Source organism: Solanum stenotomum, chromosome 5 (genome assembly GCF_019186545.1).
Source record: "Solanum stenotomum isolate F172 chromosome 5, ASM1918654v1, whole genome shotgun sequence".
Taxonomy (NCBI): Eukaryota; Viridiplantae; Streptophyta; class Magnoliopsida; order Solanales; family Solanaceae; genus Solanum; species Solanum stenotomum.
Window position 1 is genome coordinate 10,886,879 of NC_064286.1, and position 17,643 is coordinate 10,904,521.

Genomic DNA, 17,643 nt, shown 5'->3' on the forward strand with positions numbered 1-17,643 from the left:
TCAGCGGAAAACTCAATGCAATGCAAGGTTTTAAAACAACTTGACTGAAATAAAATCTGGCCAAAAGACAACTTGAGTCTCAAAATAGAATATTTACATATATACATAGATGAGAGACTCCAAACCAACTGACTGACTGTCTATAAAGCCTCTAAACTACTGAGATGGATGTTGGGACAGACCCCACGACATCCTAATAAAACAAAACTTGAGGGAACAAAATAACCGAGTCCTCCGGAATGCAAAGAGGCTCACCACTGACTCTGAAGTACTCAACTGGATCAACGGTGAACCGGATGCTGGCCCTGGGTACCTGTGTCTGCATCATAATAAGATGCAGGCCAACTGGCATCAGTACATTGAATGTACGAGTATGCGAGCTGGAAAGCTAAACCACAACTTAAGCTTGAAAAGAGTACAAAGGAACTCTTACCTTGGCTCTGTTCAACTCATGAATAACTGAACTCAATATATAAATCAATACGACACATGCAATATATAAAGCTTGCAAAATAGTGTAAACAACTTAGCTTGTTAAAGATAAAACAATAACAACTCAACTTTACTTATATAAAAGTAATATAACTTTAGTGGGAGACTCTTTCACATCTTTCTTTATTTGAGATAATTACTCAAAACTTTGCCCGAAGGCTCACTTGGAAACAATGTTCCTTTTTCTTGAAAACTAGCCCAAAGGCTCTTTTGGAATCATAGTTCCTTTCTTACTCAGATGTAAAAACATTTGGAAACTTCTTTGGGAATACATAGTTCCCTGATAAATTTTGAGAAATGAACTCAACTTTAAACTCTTGACTTAACTTGAAACTTGAGCCTTAAAATGAAGTTAAAACATTCAACAAAGACTCTTGGAAAGCTTTAAAGACTTGCTTTGACTCCCTTCTTGAACTTCTAGACTCAACTCTTAACTTCCCTTGACTTGGAAACTTACTCTCCTTGAATTGGAATCATGGATTCAAGGTATTTGATCACGTGTTATGGAAGAGTTCTTGACGTTTAAACGTACTTTCGGGTGTTGGAAACAACTAGGGAACATAGGCACAACACCTAGGAACATGTATGAGAAAGTGGGGAAGGAATGGGAAAGCTTGGCGCTCTTGGCACTCTGAGAGGCGCGGAGTGCCAGACCTCAAACTTCAGAGAGGTCTGGTTGGGGCTCTGGTAGGGGCGGCGCCCCAGGGGCTAGACCTCAGAGTCCCTCTTGGGGCACGCTGGCTGGCGCGACGCCCCAACCCTTTTCCCCGATAACTTGACTTTTCTCCTCCTTTTCTCCAACTCTAAACCTTCCAATATTCAAACCTTAAACCCCCATGCACTTAGGATCATCAAAACCCTTAACATGCACTAGTTTCAACTCAAAAACACCACCGGAAACATATACCAAACCAACAAGAATTACAACACAACACAACTACAACTTCAATCAAACATAATCAATCGTTTCTCGAAATTAAACGACCTTGGCGTGTGGGGGAAAGAACCAACCCAACACTATGAACTCACATACCTATTAGGGATCACCCCCGATGATATCCACGACGATCTTTTGACAAAATCTTGCTTCTTCTTCTCCTTCTCTCCTCTTCTTCTCTTCTTCACTCTCAAACCCTTACTTTCACTCTTTAAAATGAGGAAAACTGATCACAATTAAGTCTTACACCTTAATATATATCCAAAGACAAGGCTAGGGAAAAGACCAAAATACCCTTACAATTTCCGGACGGATTCCGTGCCAACTGCCTAACTTCGGAAGGGCATAACTCATTCATACGAACTCGGAAACGAGCAAACTCAGCGGCGTTAGAAAGACCAATCCACGAAATTTGCAAACATAACTGGAACCACACCTAGATCATCCTGAGCTAGGAGTTATAACTGTTCAAAGTTGGCAAAAAATTCATTATTTTCCATACTTGGCCAAAAATTTTCCAGATTTTTAAATTCTTTCCAAAAATGAAAATTTCCAATTCTAAGCCTCTTCATAGTTATTTCAAATTGACAGATGTTACAGTATCATACATAGATACATGTATATGGCGTCAAAGATATATACATCCAATATCAAAATATGCACTTATACATTTATCAATTACCTCTAAGGGTGGCAATTTCAGTCCATATGAGTGAAATGAGTCCATTATGCTCATATCAAAATAAATGGATCACTCATATTTTTTAATGGATAAATATGAACTTCAATTTGGGTAAACATGAAAAATTAAGCTCATATAAATATGGAAAAAATGGATAAACATGAAAATTCATATAGACCCATATATCACCCACTTATAATAAAATTTTCTAGCTGTAGTACGAGTATTTGTTTTTGAAAATAAAAAATTGGGGGGTGGGTTGATTAGGTGGTAGGGGGTGATTTTTTTATAATTTTTTTTTGGGTGTGAGTGGGGGTGGGTGTCCCGGGGGTAGGGTGGGGTGTTAATTTTTTTTTTAATTTTTGGGAGGGGTGGGGGAGGTGTTAATAATTTTGCTTTGGATATTTAAGTGGGTTACAATCATTTTTCCAAATCATTTTAATCAAACTCATACCCACATTTTATATGGGCGATTGTGATCGACTCGATATTAACTCAATTCATATTCAATCCATCAAATTTCGATCTAACCCATTCATTTGCCACTCCTAATTACCTCTAAGCGTTATTATCATTTGCAGAAAAAGAGGAGAGAGAGAAGAGGGGTGGGGGGGGGGGAGAAAGAGGAAGAGAGTCACGGAGAGAAAGAGATTATGTAATTACTTTAAAGTATAGTAAATATGAATAAATATAATAGCTAAGAAAGAATTTTTTTCTTAAAAGATACTACTTTTTTTTTAAATGAAGAAAGTATTCATTTTCAATGTTATTTTAAAATATTAAATTTATTAAATTTTAAAAATTACAATAAAATTTTATTTTATTTAACGCTTCTTAAAAGATTTGTCAAATTTTAAAAAGTAAAAACATAGACGAATGGAGTTAGGTCTTAACAAGTATTTTCTTTGTCCCATATTAGTTGATCACTTTCCATTTTGTATGATGCTTAAAAAATCATAAATAAAAAAATAATTTTATTAATTTATCCCTTATAAACCTTTTAAATTTTTTATAAACAAATGTAATCACTTAAAAAAAAATTAATTACAAAAATGATATAAAAAATTTATTAATATTTTCTTAATTTAGTAAGAGAAGTGCTAAATGGCCAAAAAATTTGATATCTTTTTTTCATTTTTAAGTTAAATAATATTAACATAAAAAGGATAAAAATATTTTAAAAAATAAAATAACTTAAATAAAATATTATTCTGATCAAATTTTCCGCCGAAAGATTTTTCCATTTAGTAAATACTATGGACAACTATTTGGACAGAGGGTGTGGAGAAGTTAATGAATTTTATCACTTTGGGATTTGAAGGCACTAAATTTCATGGGTCACATAATCCATTTCTCATTTTCCAATGAAAAATAGCTGACATCATTAACCATATCACATGCACATTAGTGCAATATCTTTGGATATTCTCATTTTATTCCTGTTGATTTGATATTTTCTTTATAAAAATATTATTAATACTTTATTTTATTATATTAATTTTAAAAAAAGATTAAATTTAGTTAATTTTTTATATAGTTATTTAATAATATGAATACTATTAGAAAATAAATATTTTCTCTATTTTGATTAATTATCTAATGCTGAATTTTTTAAATAATACACTTTTTTTTGGTCAATCTAAAAAAATGACATGTTTTTTTATTTAAAAAATATTTAACGATAATATTAACATGTTATCCATGTTAGGTTTCACTTATTTGACATTTAAAAATTTATTTATTTTAAGGATAATTTAGAACATCGCAAAGTCTTCTCATATACTTTAAACTGCATGCTCAATCAAACTATATCACATAAATTGACATAAATAAAATATTTTTTTTTATTAAAATAAGTAAATAAATGATATAAATTTTTAATATAAAGATAAAGTAAAATAAAAGGGAGGAAATACTAAAATTTATAGATTCTAATATTAACAAAGTTTATTTTTAGTGTTTGGATTACAATTGTATATTTATAGAATATAGAACTAATGTACTCCATCGTCATTCACCTTAATTTACGTGTTTTTTTTTTATATAAAAAAAAGGCTAAATCAACCTAATATTTTAAATTTTAAATCAAAATATTTAGAAATTATATAGTAAGTAATTCTCTTTATTGTTAATAAGATCAAAAGATATATTTCAAAATGTTTATCAAAATTTACATAATTTAAATTTCAAGAAGTAAAAAGTATCATGTAAATTAATTTCTTTACAGAACTACAAATATATAATTCTAAATACAACTATAAATCTAAAAGAAATATATATATTATGTTCATTCATCCAACTACAACCTTTTCCTTTATTTATGTTATTTTTATACACGCTACCAAATGACTTCTGAGATGATATTTTGAAATACTAGATAGTTGGACTCCATTGGAAGCTTCCGCTAGTTATATTGTTCATCTACATGACAACATCTTTCATTATCGTCATCGTTATCGTTATCATTATCATTATCATTATCGTCATCTTCTCCTTCTTCTTCGGGAATGAGATTCAATCTCAACCGTCCTTGTTGACGAGAAGTAATGATGATCGATGATGGAATATCCATTTTCACCTCATTAAGCTCCAATCTTCCATCTTTTCTAGTTGGCTTTATGGAGAAAATGGGTTTTCCATCTTGGTTTAACGATGATAATGGTGGTGGAAATGATTTATTTTCTTTTTTGTCGACACTAATTGTTTTGTTACAACTAGGGAAGGATTTAACACCATGATCATTTAGATTTTGAATATTCTGATTATCATGATATATTGTTCTCTCATCAAAGCTCTCTAACCCTAAACTCTCTGTACAAGACATTAATATATAGGCTAAATGCTCTCTAGCATCTTTTCTTGCAATTTTGTGACACTTTTTTTGTACAAGCTTATAAGCTTTACGATATAACCAAGTATGTAGAGGAATTAGTTATATATATATATATATATATATATATATATATATATTGGCAATGTGACATTTTTCGGATTTTGAGATTCAAACAAATCTATTTTTTACCGTAAAATTTTCATAGATCTTTTAAATATTTTGAATTACAATTATTGTGACTTATAATGCTTTTTACGTAGTTTACAAATATATAAATTTCATTTTAAAAATGTGAAGAATTCATGTGCAAATTGCTGGTCAAACTTAAACTATTTGCTCCCGAAAAATGAAAAGTGTCACATAAATTGGGACAAAAAGAGTATTTTTTTTTTTGAGTTTTGTAGTTGAACATATCAAGATATCCTTTAATCTTGTGGTGTAAAATTAAACATGTCACGTAGGAGGTTGAAATTAAAGAGTTATCAAACAAAGAAACACACATTCTTTTTTTAAAAAAATGAATTAAAAAGGAAAGTAAAACAAATAAATTTAAATAAAAAGAATAATATACGCTAATTTTCGGGGTATATTATACACGATTACTTATATATAACAATATATTCTTAAAAAACAAAAAATGTTTTGATGGATTTGTTCAAGAAGTAACCAGAGTTATTATGGATTTATGCTTAGGAAAGGACTACACTGGGTATGGACAATATGCTTAGGAAAGGACTATACAGGGTATGTTATTGTTGAGAGGGATTTATGTTCCTACTCTCTTCATTAGCTTTAATATTTATTTTTAAAATTGTATAATAACATTATATGTCGTGTAACTTTATGGGTAAAATTTGAAAAGAATAGAATATAAATAAATCTTATCTCTATCTTCTAAAAAGTATAAATCCTATTTATGAAGACCCTCGCCTCGAATAACATTTTTTAAATAGTAATTCTGTTAATTATTTAACATCTGTTTGGCTAAAGAAAGAAGTTGGCATATATGAAAATAATGGAAAGTTTAATATGCTTAGTTATTTATTGGGAGTTTTGGCTCCCAATAACCTAGAAGTCATCAATGATAAATGGGATATTGGCAAAAATACCAATGACATTTTCTTATATTGAAATATAGTGTGGCCTTGTTGAATTTATTGGTGACTCGTCAATGAAAAAGCTGGAGGATGATTTTGTGTCAAAGAAGAATGAAGAAGTTAAAAAGATTATGTTTTTCAGACAACACGAAGTATACAAAAGGTATACAAACAAAATCACACAAGCCTTTATTTTTTTAGTTTTAATTTTGTTTTTTCATCTGTATTTGAATTTAGAGAGAAATGATTAGGGGCTAAAGTAATACCAGCACAATTGATAGAAGCTATGACATTAGAATTATTGACTTGATCCTTATTTTTCACCTGCTGAAGCATCTGCATGACCTGTGCCAATTGCACCTGTGTGAGGAGTTTCTCATGCTCCTCTGATTCTGCGCTAGTCATGAAAGAATCTCCAGAAAATTCATTAGAAGTCACAGCATTACTCTTAACAGAATTTTGAAAGTTTCTCGACTTAGTAAATTTAAAATCAGCTGGAAATCTATGGATCTCATAACATTTTTCAATGCTATGTCCTGTTTTCTTGCGATGTCTGCAAACAAGATTTGACTTCTTGTTATCAAAATTTCCTTTTTGTCCCCTGAAATCAATAGAAAATGATCTCTATCCATTGTTAGCAATGGATGAAGAAGATTCACCGGAAAAATTTGGTGTTTCCTAGACCTCCCTTTGCTTCTCCTCTTGCATCAACAATGCATATGTAAAGAGAAAAACAAACTTCGGTACACGAAATATTCAGCACATCTCTTTTATATATTTATTTTTGCAATCTTTCATGTCTAGAGGTTAAGAATGAAAATCATGAGATATCAAGATCAAATTTGCAGAGAAAACAAACTTCGGTACTTATTTTAAAATTTAGTGGATAAAGTTATCTTATGTATGTGTTGACAAAAGTAAAAAGACAATTAAATAATTGAGATACCATGCACGCAAAATAATTACGAAGAGAATGCTAAATCTATAAACACTATCTTGTTTTTTTTGTTTGTTTTTTTTGACTTGGTGTTTAGTATTCGTATTAGAGCCAAACTAAATTCAAATTCGTCCCATATTAAAGGGTAAAATGCCCCCTAACAAACTCAACTCGAACTCAAAATCCTTGGATAAAGATGAAAGAGTACTTACTACTCTACCACAATCCTTTTTGGCAAAGCTACAAACATTATCCTAATTAGAAGGGATGCCATCTTTAACAGCCTACTAGTTGCCTAAAACAAACAAAAAGAAAAACCAACAAAATAAGGGCCAAACAAAAGTAGTTTGAAGGACCCATAACTTTCACAAATTTATCACTCAAGAAAAGGGGAGAAGATAATGAGGATAGGCAGTTTTGAGCTAGAAATTTTAGCTACCACAGCCAAATTCTCCATCATCCAACCCTTGGTAGGGGCCACATTTTGTTGCTTAGAAAGACTCACATTTCCTTTAAGAGATTAGATTTCTATGATTTTTTTCAATGGCTATAATCCAATATCCAAACAGTAGGCCCAACTCAAGAGGAGATAACCCCTTTTCAACCATCCAAAATGTATAAGGAAATTGTGTACATGAACAATTTGATTTTGTAGTAGAATTGCCCTGTGTGATATCATCAAGTTCAATTGTTTTTTTTTTATCTGAATGCTGAATGCCCCAAATGGATTAAAGGGAAGGAAAACAAAAATCTCATTGCCATATACACATGAAACTCTAATGGCGAAAGCGACATCTTTATCAATGAAGCAAAATGAAATCACAAACTCAACATATGTAGTGTACAAGTTTAGGTACATCAATGTGCCTAATTTCTATCCTAATCTTAGATTTATTATCCATTTGATGTCGTCTCAAACATTCTCTCACTCAGTAGACCACCAAGAATGGTAACGAACATCGCCTAAGAAACTTGTTTAGCTGCAGCTACAACAGCTTCTGCTGTAATACCAAACTCTTTGTATATCTTATCAGCAGGAGCACTAGCACCAAACCCGTCAATCCCGATGGCTTTTCCTTTATCGCCAACAAATTTTTGCCACCCAAATGTTGATCCAGCTTCAATGCTAACTCTAGCTGTAACAGATGATGGAAGGACACTTTCCTTGTATTCAGCTGATTGTTCATCATAAAGCTCCCAACAAACAAAAGAAACAACCCTCACTGTCTTTCCTTCTTTCTTTAGTTCCTCAGCAGCCTTGACAGCAATTTCCAACTCGGAGCCAGTACCGATCAAAATGACATCAGGTTTGTTGCCTGATGAATTGTCTGATACAATGTAGCCACCCTTTGCTGCTCCTTCAATAGAAGTTCCAGCAAGTTGTGGCAACTTTTGCCGAGAGAGGGCAAGGATTGATGGTGTTTTCCTCTTAAGGACAGCCACCTTGTAAGCTCCTGCTGTCTCATTGCCATCTGCTGGACGGAACATCAGAATGTTGGGCATGGCACGGAAACTTGCCAAGTGCTCAATGGGTTGATGGGTTGGACCATCTTCTCCTAGACCAATTGAATCGTGAGTCATAACATAAATAACTCCAGCTTCAGACAAGGCTGAAATCCTCATGGCTCCTCTCATGTAGTCAGTGAACACAAAGAAAGTAGCACAATAGGGGATCAAGCCAGGGCTGTGTAGAGCAATTCCATTACATATGGCTCCCATACCATGTTCACGAACACCAAACCTTAAATTACGCTCTTCTGGAGTGTTCTTTTGGAAGTCACCAAACATTTTCAAAAGAGTCATGTTTGATGATGCAAGATCAGCACTACCACCAAGGAAACCAGGTAGAACCTTGGCAAGAGCATTAAGGTTTTGTTGTGACAAGTTTCTCGTGGCATCAGCTGGGCTCTCGGGAGTGTAAGTCTGATATCAAGACACATACAAGTAAACGATTAAAGATCCTAAATTCAATATTGCAAAAGATACAGAAATGATAAATTTTTAGCAACAATTACTCACAGGAAGAGCTTTCTCCCAGCCAGCAGGTAGTTCACCAGTAATGATGGATTTCAAATCTGCAGCTTCCTCTGCATACTTCTTCTCATATTCAGCAAACTTAGCATTCCATTCAGTTTCAAGGGCAGCACCCTCCGGTGTATGACGACTCCAATGGCTGCACATAATACCAACATAAGTAACTGCAACGGGTAAAATACATCTACGAAATGAACATGTTATAGTACCTCTTCACATCTTCAGGCACATGGAAAGGCTCATAAGGCCATCCCAGGTTATTTCTAGTTGCCTCGACTTCCTTTGCTCCAAGTGCACTACCGTGCACACTGTAAGAGTTTGCCTTGTTAGGAGAGCCAAAACCAATTGTTGTAGTTACCTGTCGGGAGAAAAGAACAGTCAAAGTAATGTTTGTTAGGTTCTTCTGAGAATTTCTTCTTTATGTTCACAACATACAGTTCAAGTGTATATTGGACCTTGATCATAGTAGGTTTGTCTTTGACAGCTTTAGCTTCCTTAATAGCTGCACGAATCTCATCATAACCTGTGTTACCATTCTTCACCCAGATAACATGCCATCCTAAAGACTCGAAACGAGCAGAGACATCCTCAGTGAAAGCAATTTCTGTGTCTCCGTCAATGGAAATGTGATTATCATCATAGAAAGCAATCAGCTTTCCAAGTCCCCAATGGCCAGCAAGGGAACAAACTTCATTTGAGATACCCTCCATCTGGCAACCATCACCAAGAATAACATATCTGAACAGCCAACAACCAATGCCATTAGTCAAACTAGACTATAAAAAACGAAAAACGATCTTAGGAGCAAGCACTACATCAAAAATGATTTTTGGCGGCAATTGATTAACAACAATAGCTTAATTGCCACTAAATATGTATGTTTGGCGGCAATTAGCACTCTTCGTAAATGTACCTAAAGCCTATAACGACATTGGATCCAACTAATGTCAGTAAAGGCTTTAGCACTCTTTATTAATGTATATATTTATTGTAGCTAAAAGTTGTTTTTGTTGTAGTGAAGGAAACAGTCTTACGTATAGTGGTCAACAATCTCAGCGTCAGGCTTGTTGAACCGAGCAGCCAAGTGCTTCTCTGCAACAGCCAATCCAACAGCATTGGCAATACCTTGCCCCAGAGGACCTAACAACATACAAAACAAGATTACAATCAATCATATCGACTCACAAATCAAACTTATAGACCCTAATGTATAGCACGACGATACAGATATACAAATCAATAGTATCAAACTAAACACGCATATAAAAGTAAACTAACCAGTGGTAACTTCAACACCAGGTGTCTCAAAATTCTCAGGGTGACCGGGAATTCTGCTTCCCCATTGACGGAAACTTTTCAAATCGTCTTCCTAATCAATTATTAGTACCAAAAACTATAATCAGAAAGACATAATGAACACGAACACTCAAATCATAATCCTATTTTCCCTTAAGATTGAAAATATTTTCAACAATTCACATAACAAACACAATTTTTTTTCACGAGCTCGTTAAACGAAGAAGAATCAAACCTGAACAGAGTCATAACCAGCAAGATGAAGAAGAGCATATTGCAGCATACAACCATGACCAGCAGATAGAACAAATCGGTCACGATTAAACCAGTAAGGATTCTTCGGGTTATATTTCATTACTTCATCATACAATATATGACCCATTGGAGCACATCCCATGGGTAAACCCGGATGACCGGAATTAGCTTTTTCAACAGCATCAATAGCCAAAAATCGAATAGTGTTAACAGATTTCTCAACAATGGCTGCATCAGTTTTCTCCAAAGTCTCTACAGCTGCGGAGACACGAACAGTGAACTGTTGTTTAGTGACGGTAGTGGAAGGAAGAATACGACGGTGGGAGGAAGTGAAAGGGGTGGATTTAAGGCCAGAGAAAGTGGAGAAAGAGAGAGAAGGAGAAGACGAAGAAGATGAGCCATGGCGAGGGAGAGAAGGAGAGAAGATAGCTTGAGAAAGAGTGAGAGAAGATGAAGAAGCCATGGCTCTGTTTGTGTGTGTTGAATGAATGAAGAAGATGAGGATGAGAATCGGTAGATATAGAATTTGGATGATGTTTTGTGGATGAAATTGAAAATGTGAGCCGTTGGTTAGTTATTGGAGAGAGAGTAAGGATTACTTGTTGCTTATTTTGGCTCCTTATGGGTTAGAGAGAGAGTGACAAATTGATATTTTGTATCTAACTATTTTTTCGTTATATTGTGTGTATTAACCTATGGTTGTTTCGACATGAATATTTTCTATTTTTTCTGGTAGTTCAACAACAATATATCCAATGAATCTCATAAGTGAGGTTTGGAGAGGTAGACTACATGCAGACCTTATCACTAGCTTGTGAAGGTAGATAGTTTGTTTCTGAAAGACCATCGACTCGAGTGAAGCAAATTCCAAGTACAAAGAAGAAGAAAACAATGTAGAAAACATAACAAGTGAACCAAATCCATGTAAGAATAACCCCAAAAGTTCCTAAACTCATATCAGACCTCGAAAAATCAAAAGAAATTGAAAAGTTGCAGAAAAAGGGTTTTGCACGGGCCCTTTTACAGACCGCGAAAGGAACCATGGGTCGTGAGGGCAGTGTCAGAGCCACATATAGTTGAGGGGTGTCGATCGACACTCCTTCAGCGAAAAATTACATTGTGTAGCTAGAATAAAATATTTTGTGTGTATATATACTACATATTGACATTCATTTGATTCTACACGATTTTTCTTCTTTATATTTTGACACACCTTAGTTGATAATCTGTCTCCGCCACTATGTGAAGGGATCAGTGGATTAGAGCTTGGGTAGGGGAAAGTTTCCAAAGAGAGGATTCACGGACCACTCTACAGTCCGTGAAAGCTTTCACGGACCGTGAACCAAACCCCCAGAACTCAGAAATCTTGTTCTTCACGGGCACTTGTACAACCTGTGAACGGGTATACGACCCGTAGAGGCTTCTATAGAAGTTGACCCCAAGACTCAAATTTCCTCTACTTTCACGGACACCTTCACAAATCATGAAGTGGTGTACGGTCCGTAGATGACTCCGCTAGTTTTTAAGTCAAAGTTAATTGAGTTTTTTTCCACTCTTTTAATTCCTATATTATGTCGTTTTAACTTATTCTACTAAGACTTCTCATTCCCTCATAACTTCCCCAAATTAGATTTCTTCTCTCAAGTTTCCTTCCAAAGCAAGAACTAGGGTTTCCAAGCTTCAAGTCTCCATTTCAAGAATCAAGTTGTAATGATCTGGTTGGTCATTTTTGGTAATCCTTGTAAAAGTATCATTTTACCCTCTCGATATTGATCCATAGTCTTCTATGATTGAGCTTTGAAAATTTAGTTTTGAACTTTGAGTTAAAGTTAAGAATTTGGCAAGTTTGTGTTTTTGAAAGACTAACTTGCTTAAAAATGGTTTTTGGGGTCTTTTGGAATTTAGAGCATTGGAATGGAATTCTGTCAATTTCATCAGTCCCGAAATATGAAATCTAATCTGTAAGAGTTGTCTGTTTTTTATTCGGAGCCTTTTGAGGATTTGAGGTCCTAAGTTATGAAATTGTGGAAATTTTATCCTTTGGATTGACTTTGGTCAACATTCGGGGGTTCGTATGCTCGGATCAAAATTTTGAGAGTTTTGTTAGATTTGGGAGATGAATTTGGGCCTAGGTGAGGTCTTTGTTGATTTTTGAGAGGTCCCGAGTTTGTTTTAGTGTTTTTAGGCATTGAGTTAGTTTCTTGTGGTTTTCATGGATGTCGAGTCTAGGAGACCTCAGATTTGTGTTTTGACAGTTCTATTGAGTCTGAAACTATCATGATCCGAGTCTACACCCTAGACATGGCCGGCACTCGAGAACCATTGCTGGTCCTCAAGCGAACCCTCTTCCTGGCTGACTACAAACGGAAGACTAACTCAAGCATACAAAGCTTAAAATTGAATAAAATTCATTGAACTCAAATACTAAGATTTAACTCAAATGATTCACTCTGAATATAATGGAATATTCAACTAGCCAGAAATAGGCAACTCAAGTCTTTAAAACATTTAACAAAATAAATGAAACAGACTTCTCAAACTCTATTGTCTATCTATGAAGCCTCTAAATGACAAAGATGGAAGTCGGGACAAGACCCACGACATCCTAACAAAACTGAAAAGTAAATGGAATCCTCCGAAAGAAAGGAGGCTCACCGAAGCTAACTCGAACTGCAAGTGGTATCGACAAAGCACCTGTTGATGAACCTAGTTACCTGTATCTGTATCATGAAATGATGCAGGACAAATAATGTTAGTACATGGAATGTACGAGCATGTAAGGGGAATTCTAAAGCATAAATATAAGCTTGAACCGATAGAAAAGAAACATAATTACCTCTTCTCAAACTCACTTAACTCAACTCAATCTTCCCTCAAGAATAGGATACTCAACTCAAAGAAACATAGTTCAACTCAATTCAATGAAACATAGTTCAACTCGACTCAATGAAACATAGTTCAACTCAACGATAAGGTACTCAACTCAAAATAACGCAACAATAAAAGATGCAATATATGGAAAACTTTTAAAACAATAGATCACAATTCAATATATTGAAAAATACGATAATAACTTAGTTTGTATATAAAAATACGAAATAACTATGTGGGAGTTTTTATAACCGACAACCATCACTATGAGCTATGTGATGATACATCGTCTAGTCCACACTACCAGAACTATCATATACCTTGCTGGGGTATAGGACTACTAACTAAGTGGATCCACTAGTCTATGCTTAAAAGCAAAAAGGAATCATCTAAAAAGTATGACCCTTTCTACCCACGTTGGCTACATGGTTTATGGGGGATGTAAGTTGTTAGAACTCTCCCCATATCGATGCTCAATACTACTCCCAAAATATAACTTAGCTCATATGTTTTAAAGAAAATATTTCCTCTTTCTCAACTTTGAGATTATTACTCAAAATATTTCTCTTGAAAGAGATAGTACTTAAAAATGCTCATGAACTCTTTTGGAAATCGGTGTTTCCTCTCATCTCAAATGTAAAAAATTTTCTCTTGGGAATACCTAGTTCCCATATATCATTTAAAATAAATGAAACTCAACTCTCCTCATCCTCAAACTCATTTACTAAAGCCTTTAAACAAATTATAAATAATTGTAAAAGACTTCTCAAAATAGGGTTCATGCCGAATTATGGATGTGAAAGACTCAATTCAAAGTTTTCAATAACCATACATAGAACTCAATACTCGAAACTCAACAACTCCATAACTCAAGGAATCAAAGATACTACTCATCTAAAAAAATGCTTGGCTCAGAGGGTTCATGCTGAAGTTATGGGCATGGACAAATCAATTCAAGGACATTCATGGGTAACATGTAGTAGTCCCATGATTAGGACTATAATCTCACAAGGATTAGGAACTCAATACTCAAGACTTAGAACTTGAAGATACTACTCCTCTCAAATATACTCAAATTATGAAGTTCATGCAGAATTTATAGGCATGAACCACTTGACTCAAGGATATCAATGATATTGTAAACTCATGAATACATTCTCCTCATTCTCATACTCACTTACTTGAGTCTTGAAATAATTTATTAGTAATTGTAGAAGACTCCTAAAAAAGACCCAAAGCGACTTTCTCAAAAAACTCAAAAGAACTCTCAATACATGACTCTTAACTCTACCTTGAATTTGAATTATGAATTCCAGGTTATGATTCATGTTATGAATGATTCCCCGATGTTTAGAAGTGGTTTAGAGTAGCTAGAATCAAAGGGGAGTAAAGGTACCCTTTGAGGGAACTCAGACGGGCTAAACAACGGAGAAAGGGTGAGGGCAGGTGACCCTGGTGCACGGCTGGCACCCCTAAACTTCAGAGAAATGATATTAACGCACTTATGGGGCGCCGCCCCAACCCCTGGCGCATCTGGGGCGCGCCGCCCTAGCCCCTCCCCAGAACTCTCCGATGAATTTCTTTCTTTAATTTTTTACCCTAATTCACCTAGAATCGAATGATTTCTTCCCAACTCACTTAGATTTGAATACCCGACATAAGTACACAAGAATCTAATAAAAATAACTCTTAAACTGGATAAAATTATCTCAAGATCTCATCAAGCCCATCCTAATTCAAGAACGAAAGCAACACTTCAAGAACACTTATCAAAAACTTAAATCTTTCAATATTTATGGATGAATTCGAATTTGTAAATCATGATTGGGTTGTGGGTGAATGAACTAAATACTATGAGAACTCACATACCTCTTAGGGATCAAACCCTTGGCGAAAATCCGCAACAAAACTTAAGAATCTCGACGAACGGCTTGAACCTTTCCTCTTGTTGAAATCTCTTCTAAAACCCTAAGAGTATTGAGGATGAATGAAGCTGATTCTAATCAGTTTAGACCCCTAAATTTTTACTAAAACAGGGCTAAGGAAAAGACCAAAATACCCCTCATAATTTTGGGTAACTTTCCTTAACTGGACAGGTGGACTTCAAATGGACATATCTCACTCATCCAAACTCGAAACTTAGTAAACTAGTTGGCGTTGGAGAGATAATCCAAAGACCTTTCATTTGATATATTATGGGCCACCTAATTCATCCTGTACTAAAAGCTATGGTCATTTGAAGTTGACCCAAAACTTAAAAGAACTTACGAATGACTTGAATGAATTCTATTTGGTTATTTTTGGAACTCAAGGTGTTACATCTAGTGACCTTAACAATTAAGAAAATATAAATTACTCGGTAAAATCCTACTCACAATGAAGGATGGTTCGAGTTTTAGATAAAAAAAATATGGTATTATAGAAATGTCGAGTATAAATGATTTGCATATGTGGTATGTATTCACGGGTGTAATGACCCTCTTGGTCATTTTTGTGTCTTGCCTTCTGTGTGTCGTTTAGAGCGTTCCTGTAGCAACCCCAAGTCATTTATGACTTGCTGGGACTGACAGTCGGTCACCTGGTCGTTCGTTTGGTCTTGGTGTGAGTTTTTGTGTTTTGGAGCTTATGAACCTTGAATGGTCATTTTCGATCAAAAGTTCAAGAAGATGACATCGGAATCCAATTCTGACGATTTCATCAACTCCGAAAGGGTCATTTTAAGCTAGTAGCATGGTCGACATGACTCCTGAGGTTTTCAGTGTGAGTCAGTGTGATTAGGCGTTTTAGCCTTTGAATTTTGGTTTAAGTTTGACTTTGGTCAACATTCTGAGTAAACGCGCTCGGATGAGAATTCCGTCAGTGCAGTTAGCTCCGGAATGTCGAGTTTGGTCTAGATTGACCCTTCTTTTGTGTCCCGAGGTTTTTGATATCTTTCCGAGCCCTTTTGTGGGTTTTGGCTTAAAATGGCCTTTGGAAGTGGGACCCACTTTTTATCGAAATGACCTCTGATGGAAATTTTGATTGTGCCGTTGAGTCTGGAATATCGAATTTGGTATGGTTGCATATCTCGTTTGCGCGCACGGGGTTCCGAACGAGATCGGAGCACCCCGTCGGAGTTAAAGTTTTGGGAATTTATTGCAGATTTTCTGCAATAAATGCAGAAAATCAGCAACACATTCCCAAACTCAAACTCTCTTAACTCTCTCATCTTTTGTCCGATTTGGGCGATTCAAAAGGCAAAGTTGTGAGATTTTTCGAGGGCAACGCGTTGGTGAGCTCGGATAGTGGTTTGGGGTTCCCGTTTGAGGTAATTTCGCGAAAAACCTGACTGCTGTACTGTTTTCGAGTCCTTGTTTTTGGAATTTTTGTTTTGGTCATATCTCACTCATTTTAGCTCGGTTTTGGGTGATTCGAAGTCCCACGTGTTGAGAATTGTCGTGGCTTCATCGTAGAGTGTTCAAAGAGTGCTGGGCACCTTTTGATTTTCGTTTATTTCGATTTTTGGACTGCTGCAGTAGGGTTTCTATTAGTTGTTTAAAGTGTAGTTTCTTGCTTGTTGGTTCTTGCTATGTTTTGAGCCTCGGATTGTGTTCCATTTTGGAACACAAGTTTGGAGTGCTGTTTAGGGTCTCTTGACGGAGTCAAATTCGGACAGTTCGGTGCGGGTCCCACGATTCCCGTTTTGACTCCAAAATTGACCCGTCTCCGTTTGTTATGATTTTGGTGTCTAAATGACCATAGTAACGTTGTGACTCTATTTTTGATAGCGGGGCAGCGTTTTGAGACTGTTCGGAAAGGGAAAGCTCCGGTAAAGTGATTTGGAGAGCGCACGGTTGGCCTTAAGGTAGGCTACGGCTTTCCTTCTTTTAGATTGAGCTTAATTGTGTAAAAACACGTTGATTGGAGTGAATTGGGGGTGGGTACCAGTTTACTATCTTACTTTGATTAGATACCTCATGTTAGAATCGATTGGCCATATTTCGGGTATAGTATCATGTTATCCGGTTTAGTAGAGTTGCATGTCTATGTGCTAAATGCTATTGTATGCTTGTATGTTTTGTATTGTATGCCTTGTGCATCCTTAACCGTAAGCATGATGTCCTTAGTCTAGGTTAGGCTAGCATTGCCTAAGACTTATGACCCGTGTGGGCTGGATAGCCTTGACTTTCTACCGACGTCGTTCGGATGACTTAGCTCCTTGTAGACTGG

General features: G+C 35.4%; 1 protein-coding gene across 1 annotated transcript; it reads right to left on the reverse strand.

The window, feature by feature from the left end:
- Window positions 1–7,755: 7,755 nt before the first annotated feature.
- Window positions 7,756–11,116, reverse strand: LOC125865231 (transketolase, chloroplastic). Its single transcript, XM_049545438.1, has 7 exons — window positions 10,544–11,116; window positions 10,291–10,381; window positions 10,047–10,152; window positions 9,468–9,750; window positions 9,222–9,370; window positions 8,998–9,151; window positions 7,756–8,901 (listed from the first exon to the last, which is right to left on the reverse strand). The coding sequence occupies exons 1-7, from the start codon at window positions 11,024–11,026 to the stop codon at window positions 7,942–7,944; spliced, it is 2,226 nt and encodes a 741-aa protein (XP_049401395.1). The 5' UTR covers window positions 11,027–11,116; the 3' UTR covers window positions 7,756–7,941.
- Window positions 11,117–17,643: the final 6,527 nt, after the last annotated feature.

Bases quoted from the DNA above. Each gene is read 5' to 3' on its own strand.
- LOC125865231 (XM_049545438.1), bottom strand. From the start codon at position 11,026: ATGGCTTCTTCATCTTCTCTCACTCTTTCTCAAGCTATCTTCTCTCCT. The intron at 9,751-10,046 runs GTAAGACTGTTT...TTGGCTGTTCAG, and splicing joins GAGATTGTTGACCACTATAC to ATATGTTATTCTTGGTGATG. The intron at 9,152-9,221 runs GTACTATAACAT...TATTATGTGCAG, and splicing joins GTGCCTGAAGATGTGAAGAG to CCATTGGAGTCGTCATACAC.